We start from the raw sequence: 19,823 nt of genomic DNA, 5'->3' as shown, positions 1-19,823 counted from the left end.
ATATTTATAGATGTATATTTGGGATTGCACTAGTATGCTATATTTTTGGGGCAATATTCATTTCAATTTAAGCAGGCTGGAAAAAGTAATCATTTAAATATAGTAGGACAAATATAGTAGGACAAAAGACAAACCAAATAAATGTGCGAGAAGGGACATGGAAATGAAAATGTTTAAAAGACACTTGAATGAAATGCAAGTGCAACGAGAGCCTGAAATAATGGCAAGCCAATAGCCTAGTAAACACTACATACGGTAACATGCGAATGTCATGTATTTTTAAGGCAAAATGCAAGTCCTCAATGTTCATGATTATACTTACTTCTGGCCACATTATTTCCACGGGAAAAGATTGAGTCAGTGTAAATTAGTGGTTTCAAGGTCATTTAGGTTTGCATTTCAACATGTTTTAATAAGCTTGTCACCATGTACAGTAGTGAATTAGCCTATTTCTTCCTCCATTCCTTAGCAGTGATTAGGCTAAATTTGAGAAACGTTCCCAAAGTTCCGGAAATCATCCAACCAGGATTTCTGGAGAACGTACAGTTGAAGTCGGAAGTTTACATACACTTAGGTTGGAGTCATTAAATCTCGTTTTTCAACCACTCCACAAATTTCTTGTTAACAAACTATACTTTTGGCAAGTCGGTAAGGACATCTACTTTGTACATGACACAAGTAATTCCAACAATTGTTTACAGACAGATTATTTCACTTATATTTCACTGTATCACAATTCCAGTGGGTCAGAAGTTTACATACACTAAGTTGACTGTGCCTTTAAACAGCTTGGAAAATTCCAGAAAATTATGTCATGGCTTTAGAAGCTTCTGATAGGTTAATTGACATCATTTGAATGAATTGTATGTGTACCTGTGGATGTATTTCAAGGCCTACCTTCAAACTCAGAGCCTCTTTGCTTGACATCATGGAAAAATCTAAAGAAATCAGCCAAGAACTCAGACAAAAAATTATAGACATCCACAAGTCTGGTTCATCCTTGGGAGCAATTTCCAAACGCCTGAAGGTACCACATTCATCTGTACAAACAATAGTACGCAAGTATAACCCCAATGGGACCACGCAGCCGTCATACCGCTCAGGATGGAGACACATTCTGTCTCCTAGAGATGAACGTAGTTTGGTGCGAAAAGCGAAAATCAATCCCAGAACAACAGCAAAGGACCTTGTGAAGATGCTGGAGGAAAGAGGTACAAAAGTATCTATATCCACAGTTAAACGAGTCCTATAATCGACACAACCTGAAAGGCCGCTCAGCAAGGAAGAAGCCACTGCTCCAAAACCACCATAAAAAAAGCAAGACTACGGTTTGCAACTGCACATGGGGACAAAGATCGTACTTTTGGGAGAAATGTCCTCTGGTCTGATGAAACAAAAATAGAACTGTTTGGCCATAATGACCATCGTTATGTTTGGAGGAAAAAGGGGGAGGCTTGCAAGTCAAAGAACACCATCCCCACCGTGAAGCACGGGGGTGGCAGCATCATGTTGTGCGGGTGCTTTGCTGCAGGAGGGACTGGTGCACTTCACAAAATATATGGCATCATGAGAAAGGAAAATTATGTGGATATATTGAAGCAACATCTCAAATGGGTCTTCCGAATGGACAATGACCCCAAGCATGGGGCAAAATGGATTAAGGACAACAAAGTCAAGGTATTGGAGTGGCCATCACAAAGCCCTGACCTCAATCCTATAGAAAATGTGTGGGCAAAACTGAAAAAGCATGTGCGAGCAAGGAGGCCTACAAACCTGACTCAGTTACACCAGCTCTGTCAGGAGGAATGGGCCAGAATTCACCCAACTAATTGTGGGAAGCTTGTGGAAGGCTACACAAAACGTTTGACCCAAGTTAAACAATTTAAAGGAATGCTACCAAACACTAATTGAGTGTATGTAAACTTCTGACCCACTGGGAATGTGTTGAAAGAAATCAAATCTGAAATAAATCATTCTCTCTACTATTATTCTCACATTTCACATTCTTCAAATGAAGTGGTGATCCTAACTGACCTAAAACAGGGAAGTTTTACTTGGATTAAATGTCAGGAATTGTGAAAAACTGAGTTTAAATATATTTGGCTAAGGTGTATGTAAACTTCCAACTTCAACTGTATAAATTTTCGCAAATTTTACAGAATCTTTCAACCCCTGAACATGAAGCGGCACTAATTAACTCCAAAACGTGGTAAAAAAAACAAAAATGAATGATCATAACTGGACAGACAAAACAAAATGTTACAATTATTTGAATGGATATGTTAGATACTATGCCTCATCTTACACTGGGAATTACTGATGGGCGACCGTTAAAACAAAATCAAAAAGCGTAGTTTTAGGTATGATCTTGACAGTTTAAAATTAAGCACACAAATTACACACAACTGTACAGAAGTCAAACATTTTGTTCTTCAATATATCTTAAATGAAAATCATTGAAACATATCAAATTCCTGAAAATGTGGGTCACTGACTACAACAATCGATTCACTGACATTGACATCCTCGTAGCTTAATATTACATTAAACAAATTCATTTTATTAACCGGTTCATCATTTTTTTCAATCAGTTTCTTCCAGTTTAGATCAATTCAATCACGTAAATACAGTTGGCCTAGAAGCGTAAGAGCACTTACACAATGGTTATTATTATACTGGACATATGCAAAAATCAGTCTAGAGTCCATAGCACCGAGTAGAAAAATAAATAATGCTTATATAAAAGATAAGTCTATATTCGCTCAAAGAACAAATATGCATTACAGCAAATCAAACAATTGAACTGAAATATGGCAACGCCACCTGTTCACTAGTGGTGGTGTATTGTCCATTATAGTGTCTTCAATATACCTTGTTTATAGACCACTTGCAAATTTTGCCAGTTTGTAAAATATACATTAACCAGAAGCCAAGAACACTTTCAAACAGGACCAATGCTTCTAGTAAATCTTTAACATCACCAATACATAACATCTAAGCAAGTCCATCCAAAGATGAGTGAATAAAAAAAACGATGTGATTTCAAATAAATAAAACTAAGACCTAAACCTAATATACAAAGACTTTAAAAACTTCACAACGGCTTTACGTTTCTCATTAATATACATAATCTGCTCATAAACAACCAACGATTGACGACTTTCAGGAACACAACGGATCATTGTCAAGAAAAATACAAGGAAACAAACAACCAAGTAAAAAAAAAAAGCGACCACCGACTTTTCCGTTGTCTTCCTTCGCCATTGCACAGCACACACTTAGTGCAGCGAGGAGGACGGCGTCTCCGATGGGATGCCCACCAGGGTGGGGGGCTGCTGGCTGGAGCCTGGGCACCCTGTGGAGGTGGCGGCTGAGGTCGGGGCAAGCGGCCGGGGATTGAGGCGCGGGGGCGGGGGGTTGGAGGGCCGGATGAGTGGGGGGGGCTGGTTGAGCGCGGGCCGGGGCTGTAGGAAGCGGGCCTGCTGCTGGAGAGGGGGCGGCTGCCTGTGGAGGGCCGGGGTGGCTGGCAGAGAGGGCCGTAGGAGCGGGGGCGGCTGGTTGAGCGAAGTTGCCGACGATGTCACCAGGGTTTGGAAAGTTGAAGAGGAAGTGGCAGCGGGAGAAGGGCCTGACGAGGGGGTCACCTGGCCCTGGAAGAGAGAGGCGTGAGTTGGGATTTCAGACCAAAACGCAGATGGGCAATACATTACAGCATACAGTGCATTCGGAAAGTATTCAGACCCCTTGACTTTTTACAAATTAGCTGTGTTCGAATACTCATACTAACCGCACTATTTGTGACGTGAATTGAGTATATAGTATGCTTATTGGTCATAGTATGGGTATAGTTAGTATGCCAAAAGTTGCCGGATGTTGTACTAAATTCGCCAAAATATGAAGTATACACAAAATATGAAGAGGACGCTATTTCCGTACTTTAGGGCCCATAATGCAATTCTTCAGGAAATGGGCGTGGCTTCACATCGTTTCCATTTTTGAAGGAAATGGCAGAAAATATGCAGTCGAAGTACCACGATAGCGGATAAAAATTCACTGCTTTAACTAATTATGACAAATGATAAGAACATGTTGAGCAATGTAATAAAGTAATGACTTTTCAAATAAGTTACCTTACCCTTTATATTGTCTGACAATTTGTTAGCTACGCTGTCCTTACGAACCACATAGCTTATCATTACAACAGTATGTTGTTAGGTAGCTACCTAACGTTAGTTGGCTACTTATACATCAAACTTGCCAGCATATTAACTTTAGGCTATCTAACTATAATTACCCAACGTCTATTGACTTGATTATTCCCGTCATGCTTAGCTGGCCATTCGGGTGCTTTCGTAAATTCGCTCTGGCTAGCTACTCCAATTTCAGGGCACTCTCGTCTGAGTGTACCAAAGCGCAGAATAATGAATTTACGAGCGCTCAACACCCATTGAATATGGCCGGTGTCAGTAAACGTTGGCAAAAAAAGCGCAACTAAATTGTTGCCAGCAGCACAGTTAGTCACCAATGCTCTGGATAACATGCTAGTTTGCCAATGACACAACAGTGGTAGGCCTGATCACCAACAACAATGAGTCGTGTGGTGCAAGGACAACAACTTCTCCCTCAACGTGATCAAGACAAAGGAGATGATTGTGGAAAATGAGGACAGAGCACGATGGGGCTATAGTGGAACAGGTTGAGAGCTTCAAGTTCCTTGGTGTCCACATCACTAACAAATGATCATGGTCCAAGCACACCAAGACAGTCGTGAAGAGGGCACGACAAAGCTGATTCCCCTACATGAGACGGAAAAGATTTGGCATGGGTCCTCAGATTCTCAAAAGGTTCTACAGCTGCACCATCGAGAGCATCCTGATTGGTCGCATCGCCGCCTGGTATGGCAACTGCTCGGCCACCGACTGCAAGGGTAGTGCGTACGGCCCAGTACATCACTGGGGCCAAGCTTCCTGCCATCTAGGACCTCTATATCAGGCGGTGTCAGAGGAAGGCCCTAAGAATTCTACCTACATGTATATATTACCTCAACTAACCGGTGCCCCCGCACATTGACTCTGTACTGGCACCCCCTGTATATAGCCTCGCTTGTTATTTTACTGCTGTTGTTTAAATTGTTACTTTTATTTTCTACTTTTCTATCTATTTTTTACTTAATATTTATTTGTATTTTTTTCTTAATTTCTTAAAGCATTGTTGGTTATGGACTTGTTAGTAAGCATTTCACGGTAATGTGAAACCTGTGGTATTCGGCGCATGTGACAAATACAATATGATTGGAGTAAAATGGTCAGAGTGGTCTCATTTGTGTCTGGAAGTGGCTAGCAAGCAATTTTTTTAATTTAAACTTAATTTAACTAGGCAAGTCAGTTAAGAAAAAAAATATTATTTACAAGCTAGCCAAAGTTAGCTTGGGTGCCTGACTGCCGTTGTAAGGTCAAAACGCTTCAATCAACCCTACTCCTCGGCCCGAGAGACCAGTGTGTGCTTCAAGAGCGAAACACTCTGAATTTACAAAACGAACAATCTGACAACGCTCTAAATTTACGAGTGCACACTGGCACTCCATATTCAATTTATGAACACACCCAAAGTCGTAAAATGTCTGACTCGTAATTTTTTAGGCTAGCAAGAGGTTGCATATTAAAAGCATGAACTTCAGGTAGACCGGTGAAGAGCTACTACGCTCAACTGAAAGCATACGGTTCGTTTACAGTATACTAAAAACTAATAGTATGTACTATATGCTCATTAAGTATGTAGTATACAGTATGTTAGTATGGGTTTTCGAACACAGCTCAAGTGTTACGTTACAGCCTTATTCTAAAATGGATTAAATACTTTCCCCCCCCTCATCTATCTACACACATATATAAGGTCCTACAGTTGACAGTGCATGTCAGAGGAAAAACCAAGCCATGAGGTCGAAAGAATTGTCCGTAGAGCTCCGATGACAGGATTGTGTCTAGGCACAGATCTGGGGAAGGGTACACAAACATTTCTGCAGCATTGAAGGTCCCTAAGAACACAGTAGCCTCATCATTCTTAAATGGAAGATGTTTAGAACCACAAAGACTCTTCCTAGAGCTGGCCACCTCTTGAACAATTGTGGGCGAAGGGCCTTGGTCAGGGAGGTGACCAAGAACCCCATGGTCACTCTGACAGAGCTTCACAGTTCCTCTGTGGAGATGGGAGTATCCTCCAGAAGGACAACCATCTCTGCAGCACTTCACAAATCAGGCCTTCGTGGTAGAGTTGCTAGACGGAAGCCACTCCTCAGTAAAAGGCACATGACAGCCCCTTTGGAGTTTGCCAAAAAGGCACCTAGAGGACTCTCAGACCATGAGAAACGAGATTCTCTGGTCTGATGAAACCAAGATGAAACTTTTTGGTCTGAATGCCAAGCGTCATGTCTGGAGGAAACGGTGAAGCATGATGGCAGCATCAGGCAGCATCATTCCTCCCAGCACCAAGGAATGGGAAACTAATCAGGATCGAGGGAAAGATGAACGGAGCAAAGTACAGAGAGATCCTTGATGAAAACCTTCCCCTTCCAACAGGACAAAAACCCAAGCACACAGCCAAGACAATTCAGGAGTGGCTTCGGGACGAGTCTCAGGATGTCCTTGAGTGGCCCAGCCAGAGCCCGGACTTGAACCCGATCGAACATCTCTGGAGAGACCTGAAAATAGCTGAGCAGCAATGCTCCCCATCCAACCTGACAGAGCTTGAGAGGATCTGCAGAGAACAATGGGAGAAACTCCACAAATACAGGTGTGCCAAGCTTGTAGCGTCATACCCAAGAAGACTCAAGGCTGTAATTGCTGCCAAAGATGCTTCAACAAAGTACTGAGTAAAGGTTCTGAATACTTATGTAAATGTGATGTTTTTAATTTTTTATAAATTAGCAAACATTCCTCAACCTGTTTTTGATTTGTCATTATGGGTTATTGTGTGTAGATTGAGGGGGAAAAAAACAATTTAATTGATTTTAGAATAAGGCTGTAACCTAACAAAATGTGGGAAAAGTACAGTAGCTCTCCAGGAGGAGGGATAGCCACTTGACTGGTCTTGACATTGAATGCCATGTTGGAATACCAGATTTAAGATCAGTTTAACAAATGTCATTAGCAGTCATAACGGATATCAGGTTATGAAAATAAGCCTGGCACCTGTTCTATTGTGTTTCCTACTTAGCTAATTGACAACATAGCCATAAAGGCATATACACTATCTATACAAAACCATGTGGACACCCCTTCAAATTAGTTGATTTGGCTATTTCAGTAACACCATTGCCGACAGGTGTATAAAATGGAGCACACAGCCATGGAGGAGGAATAATGGTCTGGGGCTGTTTTTCATGGTTCGGGCTAAGCCTCTTAGTTCCAGTGAAGGGAAATCTTAATGCTACAGCATACAATGACATTCTACAAGATTCTGTGCTTCCAACTTTGTAGCAACAGTTTGGGGAAGGCCCTTTCCTGTTTCAGCATGATAATGCCCCCGTGCACAAAGAGAGGTCCATACAGAAATGGTTTGTCGAGATCAGTGTGGAAGAACTTGACTAGCCTGCACAGAGCCCTAACCTCATCCCCATTGAACACCTTTGGGATGAATTGGAATGCCAACTGTGAGCCATGCCTAATTGCCCAACATCAGAGCCCGACCTCACTAATGCTCTTTTGACTGAATGGAAGCAAATCCCCGAATGTTCCAACATCTAGTGGAAAGCCTTCCCAGAAAAGTGGAGGCTGTTATAGCAGCAAAGGGGGGACTAACTCCATATCAATGCCTATGACTTTGGAATGAGATGATCAACGAGTATTTGTCCATACTTTTGGTCATGTAGTGTATTCGTTTAAAATATATTAGTATTACATTATTTTCAATACTGTATAGCAGGGTCATCTACAACTGCTTATGATATGTTAAATAATACCTAAAGCTACATGTCTTGCAAGTAGTAAAATACCATTCGTTGACATCAACCACATTCAGATATTTCTTCAAGTTATCAAGTCAATGGTAAATTTGTAGAATTATAAATTGTGTGTATTATACACATGCGTATTGGAAACCCCCCCAGGGTTGGAATGTCCAGATGCAACTAACATTGTAATAATTATAATGTTAAGACACCTTTATGAAGGAATGTTTATGAAACTGCAGTGCTAAGAGATTTTTGTTGGAGTAAAAACCTGCATGCAGAGGGGGCTTGTGGGAGGCCAACTCCCATAGCTAACTATAACGAAATCACAGAAGGGGTTAATGGGAAGGTTCATTATTTTGGTTTTAGGGGAATAAAGGAACGCTCCACCACCTCCTCCTCCTCTTCGTCCATACTCTTCCCAGAAGGGGTGTTGGAGCTGTTCTTCCCCTCCTCGCCAGAGGTGGCAGTGTCACCGTTGGGGGTGCCAGTTCCCTGCTCCGCCTCCCACTCCTGCAGCACCTCCTCCAGGTTAAACCGGCGGCGGTAGTTCACAAAGAAGTTCTTTACCTGCCCTACCGTCTTATTACCGATAACGTCGGCAATGGCCTGGAAGTCTTTCCCGTACTTCCGGACACCTGTTGAAACAACAAATATTCTGAAATTGCACAAGGTAAACAGACTGGCGGGCCATGGACAAGAACATGAGCTGACTACAAAGAACGTAGGATTACCTTGAACTGCCAGAAGCTGTTCATCTGTTGTCCAGCGAGCATTAACTTTTTGGCTGCACTAGAACAGACAAAGAACACCTGATGTTATACACTGAACAAAAACATAAATGTCACAATTTCAAAGATTTTACTGAGTTACAGTTCCTAAGGAAATCAGGACATTTCAATGAATTAATTAGGGCCTAATCTGTGAATTTCACATGACTGGGAATACAGATATCTGTTGGTCTCAGATATCTTTAAAAACAAGTAGGGGCTTGGATCAGAAAAGCAGTCAGTATCTTGTGACCAACATTTGCCTCATGCAGCGCGACATCTCCACATATAGTTGATCAGACTGTTGATTGTGGCCTGTGGAATGTTGTCCCACTCCTCTTCGATGGCTGTGCGGAACTGGAACACGCTGTCATGGGTGACATATCTGGTGAGTATGCAGTTCATGGAAGAACTGGGACATTTTCAGCTTCCAGGAATTGTTTACAGATCTTTGCGACATCTTTCCGTGCATTATTCTGAAACATGAGGTGATAGTGGTGGATGAATGGCAAGACAATGGGCCTCTTCACGGTATCTCTGTGCATTCAAATGGCCACAGATAAAATGCAAATGTCCGTAGCTTATGCCTGTCCTTACCATAACACCCCCCACCATGGGGCACTGTTCACAACGTTGACATCAGCAAACAGCTCACCCACATGACGCCAAATATGCTGTCTGCCATCTGCCCGGTACAGTTGAAACTGGGATTCATCCGTGAAGAGCACACTTCAGTGTTCCAGTCGCAATCGAAGGTGAGCATTTCCCCACTGAAGTCCGTTACGATGCCAAACTGCAGTCAGGTCAAGACCCTGGTGTGGATGACGAGTTTCATCAGCTGTCCGGGTGGCTGGTCTCAGACATTTTCGTAGGTGAAGAAGCCGGATGTGACGGTCCTGACCTGGTGTGGTTACACAAGTCCGCGGTTGAGGCTGGTTGGACTTAATGTCAAATTCTATAAAACAACGTTGGAGCCCGCTTATGGTACAGAAATTAACATTAAATTACCAGGCAACAGCTCTGGTGGACATTTCTGCAGTGAGCATGCCAACTGCACACTCTCAACTTGAGACACCTGTGGCATTGTGTTTTGTGACAACTGCACCTTTTGTCCCCAGCACAAGGTGCACCTGTGTAATGATCATGTTTAATAAGCTTCTTGATATGCCACACACATGTCAGGTGGATGGATTATCTTGGCAAAGGAGAAATGCTAACTAACAGGGATATAAACAAACTTGTGCACACCATTTGAGAGAAAGAAGCTTTTCGTGAACAATTTCTGGGAACTTTTATATTAGCTCATGAAACATGGGATCAACACTTGACATGTTGGGTTTATATTTTTGTTCAGTGTAGAAGCTAAGTGGCAATACATGTCAAGTCAACAGGTCACTCACTTCATATAAGTAACCATAATAAAGAAACATCCATAACTAATGACTTCCATCTCTTTGGTAGCACTTCATTTGTAAGGTCTTAGTGATGTGAATGTCATGACAAATTATGACCACTTATGTCACATTGCTAGGTCCCTTTCTCACTGAAATCTAAAAACATTTGGCACATACCTCCGGCAGCCTGAAGTCATCAATGCCCGCTTCCATCCTGTGTTTCAGACCACTGTTCAGTTGCTTTGCATTTTGAACCTGTGGGATAAATTCATAGTGCCATCAGAAAGTACTCACATCCCACATTGTGTTGTGTTACAGCCTGAATTTAAAATTGATTCAAATTGAGATGTATTTGTCACTGGCCTACAATACCCCTGGCCTACAATACCCTACAATACCCCATAATGTCAAAGCAGAATTATGTTTTTGGAAATGTTTACAAATTATTTAAAAAATGTTGAACTGTCTTGGGTCCAAGTATTTAACCCCTTATATGGCAAGCCTAAATAAGTTCAGGAGTAAAAATGTGCTTAACAAGTGACATAATAAGTTGCATGGAATCCCTGTGTGCAATAAGTGTTAAACATATATTTTTAATGACTACCTCATCTCTGTACTGTGATAGAAAAATTACATATTTACCTGATTGTTGGATATTCTGCAATTATTTACTTAACTAATACTGTAGTGAAATGAGAGGAGTTGTTTGAAGCTGGGGCTGGCAACTGATTAAGTGATGACAAGGTACAAACCTACTACTGGCATTCCATAGATAAGATGTGGTGTGTGTCACCGAGATAGAGATGTTCTGTTCCTCCAGGCTAAAGGCCTCCCTATTCCTAATTATCCTGGCATCTGAGAGAAAGCACCAGAGGCGGAAGAACCCAAAGTGGCTTATGGTGCACCACAATCTATATGGGAGGGTGGAACCAAGCATTCTGGGTATCCGCTATATAAACTGTGCATTGTCTGTAAAGGGGAGGCTCTCAGCCTAACAGTCAAGACTGTTGGGTCGGCGGTTTTATTATTGCAATAATTTATCGATATTAAATGAAGATGATTGTATGAAGAAATTACCAAGTCTCTCTCAGTACTGAATTTCCACGACAGTACCCCCACACATATACAATTATCTGTAAAGTCGTTCAGTCGAGCAGTGAATTTCCAACACAGATTCAACCACAAAGACCAGAGAGGTTTTTCCAATGCCTCGCGAAGGTCACCTATTGGTACATAAAATAAATACAAATAAAAAGTCAACCTTGAATATCCCTTTGAGCATGGTTAAGTTATTAATTACACTTTGGATGGTGTATTAATACACTCAGTCACTACAAAGATGCAAGCGTCCTTCCTAACTCAGTTTCCGGAGAGTTCAAGTAACAGACATCTCAACTTCAACAGAGGAGATTGTGTGAATCAGGCCTTCATGATCAAATTTCTGCAAAGAAACCACTACTGAAGGACAAAAATAACAAGAAGAGACTTGTTTGGGCCAAGAATCATGAGCAATGGACATTATACCGGTGGTTATCTGTAATTTTTTAGTACAAATTTGAGATTTTGGGTTCCAACCGCAGTGTCTTTGTGAGACGCAGAGTAGGTGAACAGATGATCTCTGCATGTGTGATTCCTATGCTATGCTGGTGACACTGTCAGTGATTTATTTAGAATTCAAGGCACACTTAACCAGCATGGCTACTACAGCATACTGCAGCGTTTCGCCATCCCATCTCGTTTGCGCTTAGTGGGACTATCATTTGTTTTTCAACAGGAGAATGTCCCAAAACACACCTACAGGCTGTGTAAGGACAATTTGACCAAGAAGAGTGATGGAGTGCTGCATCAGATGGCCTCCACAATCAACCAACCTCAACCCAATTGAGATGGTTTGGGATGAGTTGGACCGCAGTGTGAAGGAAAAGCAGCCAACAAGTGCTCAGCATATGTGGGAACTCCTTCAAGACTGTTGGAAAAGCATTCCTCATGAAGCTGGTTGAGAGAATGCCAATAGTGTGCAAAGCTGTCATCAAGGTAAAGTGTGGCTACTTTGAAGAATCTCAAATATAAAATATATTTTATTTAGTTGTTACTACATGATTCCATATGTGTTTACTATTAGTCTACAATGTAGAAAATTTTAAAAATAAAGAAAAACCCTTGAATAAGTAGGTCTGTCCAAAATATATATATATATATATAGCCTAGCGGTTAAGAGGACCTTAATTGCTCCTGTAAGTCGCTCTGGATAAGAGCGTCTGCTAAATGACTAAAATGTACTGTGAAAAAGCATCAACTCAAGCACCTTGAGGACCCAGGTTTCCCTGCATTGAGACAAACCAGAATCCCCAATGCTCACCTGTCTTTTGAGGCCCACCAGCTCCATGTCCAGCTGCCGAAGGACGGTGTTGGCAGCGCTGGAGCTGCACGACACTGCCACCACATCCTCCTGGGTCAGGTACATGCCTTTGGGCGGCCGGCACTTGGAACGCTGCGAGTGGTGCCGGTGCATGAGCGTCAGGTGCTCCCGTCGGCCGAGCCCAATCTTGGAGGAGCTCAGGGGCTGGGGCTCTGTGTGGCTCTGGATAGGCGCGGGTACACTTTCTATTAGCTGTCATAATGTTAGTAACATCAATTGTGTCATTGTTAGGACATATGGCACCTGGGAGCATGTTTTAAGAGGTACAATAAAAACTAAACGCTGCACACTTCTGTTCATGCCCCCAGGTGATTATATTGATACGTTTCGACCCTTAGGTCTTTATCAGGCATCCATGAAAAATCCCCTGGGAGCATGAACAGCAGACTCAGCGATATGACGTTACCACGAGCAGCACCACTGATATTCTGATGAGTGCAATGCAAGACTTTGCTCTCACAGTAACAGAGTATCTGCACATGTGCATGGTAGAGTCCTGCACAGCTACATGTTTTGGACCCGAACCCGCCCGCGCCGGCCACATCAATTCCGAGCCCCACCAGATATTTTCTCCGCAACACGAACCACCAGCATAGAAATGGTTTTTTTCCCTTCCCTGCATGAAATAATTTGTCTGCATGTCTATTCAACATTTGGATAAAAGGAAACCATGCCATGAATTAAGAACGATAGGCTTATCTTATATTCATAATGCGATGCAGCGCACATTGACAATTGAAATAGCCCTGAAAAAAAGCCTTCTAATTACCCTTCTTACCTAATTAAAGCCTATAGGCAACATACAAAATAATACCTTTACATTCAATATTGTTTAGATAATCAAATAGTTTAATTGAAACAATTCCCAGAATCGAATAAGCTACAGGCTGCAAAAATAGGCTACATTTATTTAGTAGGTTTATGTAGCCTGCGTATGGTCTAAATGAACAAAAGCCTGAATTAATGTAATAATTCATTGCTAAATAACTGAATTATCATAAACAAATACCTGCTTACACTTTTGCAGGCTGTGTATCCATCTACTGGGTTGTTGTCCTCCTTGTCCACAATGACTACAAAATCCTTCCAAACCGGATTTCATTCACGGAGCACCTGTTTCCATGATGTTGTAATCCACCATCATAACCTTTCTTTCCCCATCTCCTGTTACGTTAGCCATTTTTATGTGAGCTAGGAGTCAGGGAAAATAAACTTGGCAACGTATTGTTGAAGGAAACGTAATCTCCGCATGTGAACAAATTAGGAACGTTTCAACGCCACACAAATAATGGACAGTTCCCTGCTCCACTTTCGCTGTGTTGCTGCTACCATAGGCTGTCTGGCTCACTGCTCACATAATGGAATTCGCAACAATTCAACAAGCTCCTGGGTTTGTAAAAGAAATCTTGAAATAAAACGTTTGACCTGCAATATAATTGATCTGAACAGCGATCCTACCCACGGGTTCAAAGACTTTTCATTACATCTGCCAGCTGACTTTTTTGTTGTCAACAGTGGGTCACATGTCACATGTGCAACCAGAGAAAAAAAAACTCTAGACCACCTTTACTCCACACACAGAGATGCATACAAAGCTCTCCCCCGCCCTCCATTTGGCAAATCTGACCATAATTCTATCCTCCCGATTCCTGCTGACAAGCTCAAATTAAAGCAGGAAGTACCAGTGACTCGCTCAATATGGAAGTGGTCAGATGACGCGGATGCTACGCTACAGGACTGTTTTGCTAGCACAGACTGGAATATGTTCTGGGATTCATCCAATGGCATTGAGTATACCACCTCAGTCATCGGCTTCATCAATAAGTGCAATGACGACGTCGTCCTCACAGTGACCCAACCAGAAGCCATGGATTACAGGCAACATCCGCACTGAACTAAAGGGTAGAGCTGCCGCTTTCAAGGAGCGGGACACTAATCTGGATGCCTATAAGAAATCCCGCTATGCCCTCAGACGAACCATCAAACAAGCAAAGCGTCAATACAGGATTGAGACTGAATCCTAATACACCGGCTCTGACGCTCGTCAGATGTGGCAGGGCTTGAAAACTATTACGAACTACAAAGGGAAACCCATATGCGAGCTGCCCAGTGACGCGAGCCTACCAGACGAGTTAAATGCCTTGTATGCTCGCTTCGAGGCAAGCAACACTGAAGCATGCACGAGAGCACCAGCTGTTCTGGATGACTATGATAATGCTCTCAGTAGCCAATGTGAGCAAGACCTTGAAACAGGTCAACATTCACAAAGCCGCAGGGCCAGATGGATTACCAGGACGTGTACTCGAAGCATGCGAGGAACAACTGCCAAGTGTCTTCACTGACATTTTCAACCTCTCCCTGACTGAGTCTGTAATATCTACATGTTTCAAGCAGACCACCATAGTCCCTGTGCCCAAGGAAGCGAAGGTAACCTGCCTAAACGATTACCGCCCCATAGCACTCACGTCGGTAGCCATGAAGTGCTTTGAAAGGCTGGTCATGGCTCACATCAACAGCATCCTCCCGGATACCCTAGACCCACTCCAATTCGAATACCGCCCCAACAGATCCACAGATGATGCAATCTCAATCGCACTCCACACTGCCCTTTCCCACCTGGACAAAAGGAACACCTATGTGAGAATGCTGTTCATCGACTACAGCTCAGAATTCAACACCATAGTGCCCACGAAGCTCATCACTAAGCTAAGGACCCTGGGACTAAACACCTCCCTCTGCAACTAGATTCTGGACTTCCTGACGAGCCGCCCCCAGGTGGTAAAGATAGGCAACAACACATTTTCCACACTGATCATCAACACTGGGGCCCCTCAGGTGTGTGTACTTAGTCCCCTCCTGTACTCCCGGTTCACCCACAACTGCGTGGCCAAACACGACTCCAGTGCCATCATTAAGTTTGCTGATGACACAACAGTGGTAGGCCTGATCACCTACAACGATGAGACAGCCTATAAGGAGGAGGTCAGAACTGGCAGTGTGGTGCCAGGACAACAACCTCTTCCTCAATGTGAGCAAGACAAAGGAGCTGATCGTGGACTAAAGGAAAAGGCGGGGCCGAACAGTCTCCCATCAACGGGGCTGTAATGGGGCGGGCCGAGAATCCAAGTTCCTTGGTGTCCACATCACCAATGAACTATCATGGTCCAAACACACCAAGACAGTTGTGAAGAGGGCACGACAAAACCTTTTCCCCCTCAGGAGACTGAAAAGATAATGCATGGGCCCCCAGATCATTAAAAAGTTCCACAGCTGCACCATCGTGAGCATTCTGACTGGTTGAATCACCGCCTGGTATGGCAGCTGCTCGGCATCTGACCATAAGGCACTACAGAGGGTAGTGTGAACGGCCCAGTATATCACTGGGGCCAAGCTTCCTGCAATCCAGGACCTATATAATAGGCGGTGTCAGAGGAAACCTATAAAATTATCAGAGATTCCAGTCACCCAAGTCATAGACTGTTTTCTCTGCTATCACACGGCAAGTGGTACCGGAGCAGGAAGTCTAGGACCAAACAGCTCCTTAACAGCTTCTACCCCCAAGCCATAAGACTGCTGAACAATTAATCAACTGGCCACCTGACTATTACATTGTTTTGTACACCGCTGCTACTCGCTGTTTATTATCTATGCATAGTCACTTCTCCCCTACTTACATGTACAAATTACCTCTAACCTGTATCTCCGCTCACTGACTCGGTACCGGTATCCCCTGTATATAGCCTTGTTATTGTTATGTTATTGTGTTACTTTTTATTATTTTTTACTTTAGTTTATTTGGTAGATATTTTCTTAACTCTTGAACTGCACTGTTGGTTCAGGGCTTGTAAGTACGCATTTCACGGTAAGGTCTGCACTTGTTGTATTCATCGTATGTGACAAATAAAGTTTGATTTGATATCCAACCCGATGCAGGACTCTAATGCATGGGTGCGCTTCCCACTGCTACAACGTGATAGCTATGGAATCAAAACTATGTACCAGTTTAGCCTCGTGCTTCAAACACTCTTAGTTGTTGCCGAAATCAACGCCCTATGTTGCGGTTTACTTTATGCATCGCTTACTGTACCTTTTAAGTGTGACCTTTGTTACTAACCCAGTAACTAGCTTACAGATATAGTTACACTCGCTTTATCTAGTGGTCCTAGGCCTAGTTACATGGTCTGTAGCCTGAATGTGTGCATTTGTGAGAAATCAGTGTTTGAGGACGGTGTTGGATGCACATGTGCCCAGGGAGATGGCAATCTTACCATGGTCTAAGGCTGACTCTGTCTCTCTTGACCTCGTGGTGGATTATTATTTGTCCAGATGGTGACGGAAATAAATGAATACACAAAGGAAACCACAGACAAGCATGACTAAACTAATGATTTAAAACTAAACGAAAGGCCTCATGGCCACCAAACCAACTAGCAGCCTCACAGCTTTCAAGCTGGGACACTGACTGATGATCACCCTAATTGGCAGCACCTGATGTGCTTATCAAGCAGGACAAGGTTTCTGCTGCCCCCTGGGGGATGGAGTGTGGAAGTGTATCCTGGATAGTGTGTTTGTCTACTTTATGTCGTAACACTAACCTTCCCCTCACATCAAAACACCTTGCATTTTATTTTACTATTTTCTTTGGCGTCTGTCTACTCTACTACTCATTGTAAATCAATGCTGGTCACTGATTAAAAGCGTATCCGCTAATACTTTTTGATATATCCCAACTGCCATTCCATCAGTTTAAATTCTAAAGTTTAGATAACGTACCTCTTTTTTCGTCTCCTTGGTAGGGTCATAATCACTATCGTTTGCTTCGATGGGGTTGGCCTCCTCCATTTCTTCATCACTAATGTCAAGAAAAGCCCATCATTATTGGACTCCGACCACTTGGAATTTCAGAGACAGTAGTAAGGCGAGATACAAGTCTTACCTTTCATCTTGGGCGTTTCGGTTTGCCAGCTTTCTGGCCTGGCGGTCCATCAGGCTGGTTCTGGACCGGGTCTTCTTCCAGGAGTAGTAATACTTCACAAGGCTGGATATGGATTTGTCTGGTAACTACAACAGATGAGAAAATGGTGCCAATAGACCGTTTATACTAACATTAAAGCCGGGATGCAATCAAAGGCGCATTGTCGACAAGCGCACAACACTGTTGACAATGCGCCTTTTAAAGGCAATCCCCCCAACGTTTGCAGAGATTGCATTCAAGGTGAATGCGGATGTTGGCTCAAGCGTAAATGACCTTAACGTCAACTGCAATATTCATCCAGACTGCTTGTGTATGTTTGTATGAACAGTATACAGACACACATCAAAGTAAAAGATAAAAGCTACGGTATATTAATATATGTATGTTACCATTTGTTGAATCCTGTGGAAGCTTTTTCCATGGAAGCTGAAGGCTTGTTCGAACAGAACCTTATCCTCCACGGTCCACTCGTCGGGGAAGGGGGTGAAGTTGGGAAGGTCTGCTAGGGACTTTTCAATGTTGTGCTTGTGCCAGAACAGCATGCCCAATGCCTGTGGGGGACAGCAACGAGTGGAATCCACTGAGAATGGACACCAGGCAGGTCTATGGGGCTTCACTGAGCCAGAAATGCTTAAGCAACAGAACTAGAATAGATAGAGTAGGTATTCCCCTAAATAACATTTGAATATGTTATTTTTAAGTGTGCCTTGGTAGTTTATTAATACATTGTGGGTCAAATTTACTGAGCTTTCACACCGGTGTAAATTTTAGGCCTGTCCGGGGGGCTTGGAAAATGTTATATGAATGTTTAAATTGGGAACATGCTTCAATAGTGTTGGGAATTCTGTTGAAAGTTGTTCATATGTTTTTGAAAAATAAGGTGGATTCTCTGCATTGGTGAAAAAGCTTAGTAAATGTGGCCCTATGTACTTTTCTAATAATCCTAAAAAGCAGACATACCTGCTCAACATTATATCCATGCTTCTCTTTTGCAATGGCAATATATTCATCCACTGTGGGGAAAAATCATAGTTTAATTAAACTACTTATAAATATGTTTTGTAAAATCAACTTTTGGTTGTCTTTAGAAATAAGATGCTTGTGAAAACCAAACTGACTTACATTTTGGGTCGACAATGGTGTGATATGGAGACCACACCAACATTCCCCCACTATCTTTATCACTGTATTTGGTAGAACCTACAGAAAAATATATAATACATCATTTTTTTTAAACACATCATTTTCCTATAGTGATATTTAATGCAATTTTAACTGCCTAATTAAAGCAATACATGCAGGACTAAAGATGCTGCTTTACTGTTGTTAAAATATTGTTTAGATAGCAACAAAAAGCCAATTCAGTTGAAGGAAACCAATAGTAGCCTACGGTGGGCAAGTATAGCCTCGGAATAGAAATGTGTTTCAAAACGCTTCTATAAACCAAACATATTTTAATGGGCCAAAAGATTCTCTACACATCTGGCTGAATTCTGAAATATAAGATTACTGACTATGGGTTGTAAAGTAAGAAGATGAATGTAAATATACTGTTATAACCTATACCGAGGCTACCACCAGAATACAGTCAGGTAGATCAAGCATAACCTTACCATGATCAAATTCGGGTATATTGGCTTGATAATCGGACCCCACACGCATTCCGACATCTGCAATAAGGAAAAATATGTATAGCACATTAATAGACATTTTTTTTTGTTTTTCGCGTTCAAAATAATACATGTACAGTGTTACATGCAAACGGGTTGTTCGAGGCTATACCGTGCTCGTCGTCACTGCCACTCTCATCAGAAAAATGTCCATTCGATGCATTTGAAGGGTTTTTTGTTCCGTTTGAGCGTCCCTTTCCTAGATACTCCGACCCTTTATCCATCATTCCAGGCATTTTTACGTATCTTTGTGGGTTCTCCTTAGGAGAATACCTAAAAAAAAACATGCAATGTATATTTTTTCACAGCCTGTCTTTTTCAATAACTCCCACAGCTACGCAGCTGTGACACTGTGCCACAGTCCAGTATTACTCCACATTGTTTTGTATAATACGGTTTAACGCAGATATATACAACAATATTTTTCAAGCCTGTTCCAGAGTCTGATATGTGTTGGTTTTAGTGTAATTCAAAGCTTGTATCTGTTCAGACAAGCAGCAATTGAATATTCAAAATCAGAAGGAACTAATTTGTCTAGCGGAAGGACCTTTATGCACTTGGTTATATGAAGCCAAACTGCGGCTCTGCGTGCGCCGGTGAAAATGGAGTTGTTTACAGTCACACTCCGTAGACGAATAGGCTACAAGAAG

General features: G+C 42.4%; 1 protein-coding gene across 2 annotated transcripts; it reads right to left on the bottom strand.

Moving 5' to 3' along the window:
- Window positions 1–2,268: 2,268 nt before the first annotated feature.
- On the bottom strand, window positions 2,269–19,543 carry LOC109889684 (REST corepressor 3). Of its 2 annotated transcripts, none has more exons than XM_031828467.1 (12): window positions 19,286–19,543; window positions 19,117–19,173; window positions 18,626–18,703; window positions 18,464–18,516; window positions 17,893–18,054; window positions 17,465–17,589; window positions 17,302–17,380; window positions 12,469–12,690; window positions 10,287–10,364; window positions 8,680–8,737; window positions 8,339–8,583; window positions 2,269–3,650 (listed from the first exon to the last, which is right to left on the bottom strand). In XM_031828467.1, exons 1-12 carry the CDS (start codon window positions 19,458–19,460, stop codon window positions 3,279–3,281), a joined length of 1,704 nt encoding a protein of 567 aa, XP_031684327.1. In that variant the 5' UTR covers window positions 19,461–19,543; the 3' UTR covers window positions 2,269–3,278. The 2 variants fall into 2 exon arrangements, with proteins under 2 accessions (XP_031684327.1, XP_031684332.1); XM_031828472.1 differs by having other exon boundaries at window positions 8,516–8,583; window positions 19,286–19,538.
- Window positions 19,544–19,823: the final 280 nt, after the last annotated feature.

This window comes from Oncorhynchus kisutch, linkage group LG1 (genome assembly GCF_002021735.2).
Source record: "Oncorhynchus kisutch isolate 150728-3 linkage group LG1, Okis_V2, whole genome shotgun sequence".
Classification (NCBI taxonomy): Eukaryota; Metazoa; Chordata; class Actinopteri; order Salmoniformes; family Salmonidae; genus Oncorhynchus; species Oncorhynchus kisutch.
The sequence above is the reverse complement of the archived record's forward strand: the minus strand, read 5'-3'. Positions and strand labels throughout refer to the sequence as shown.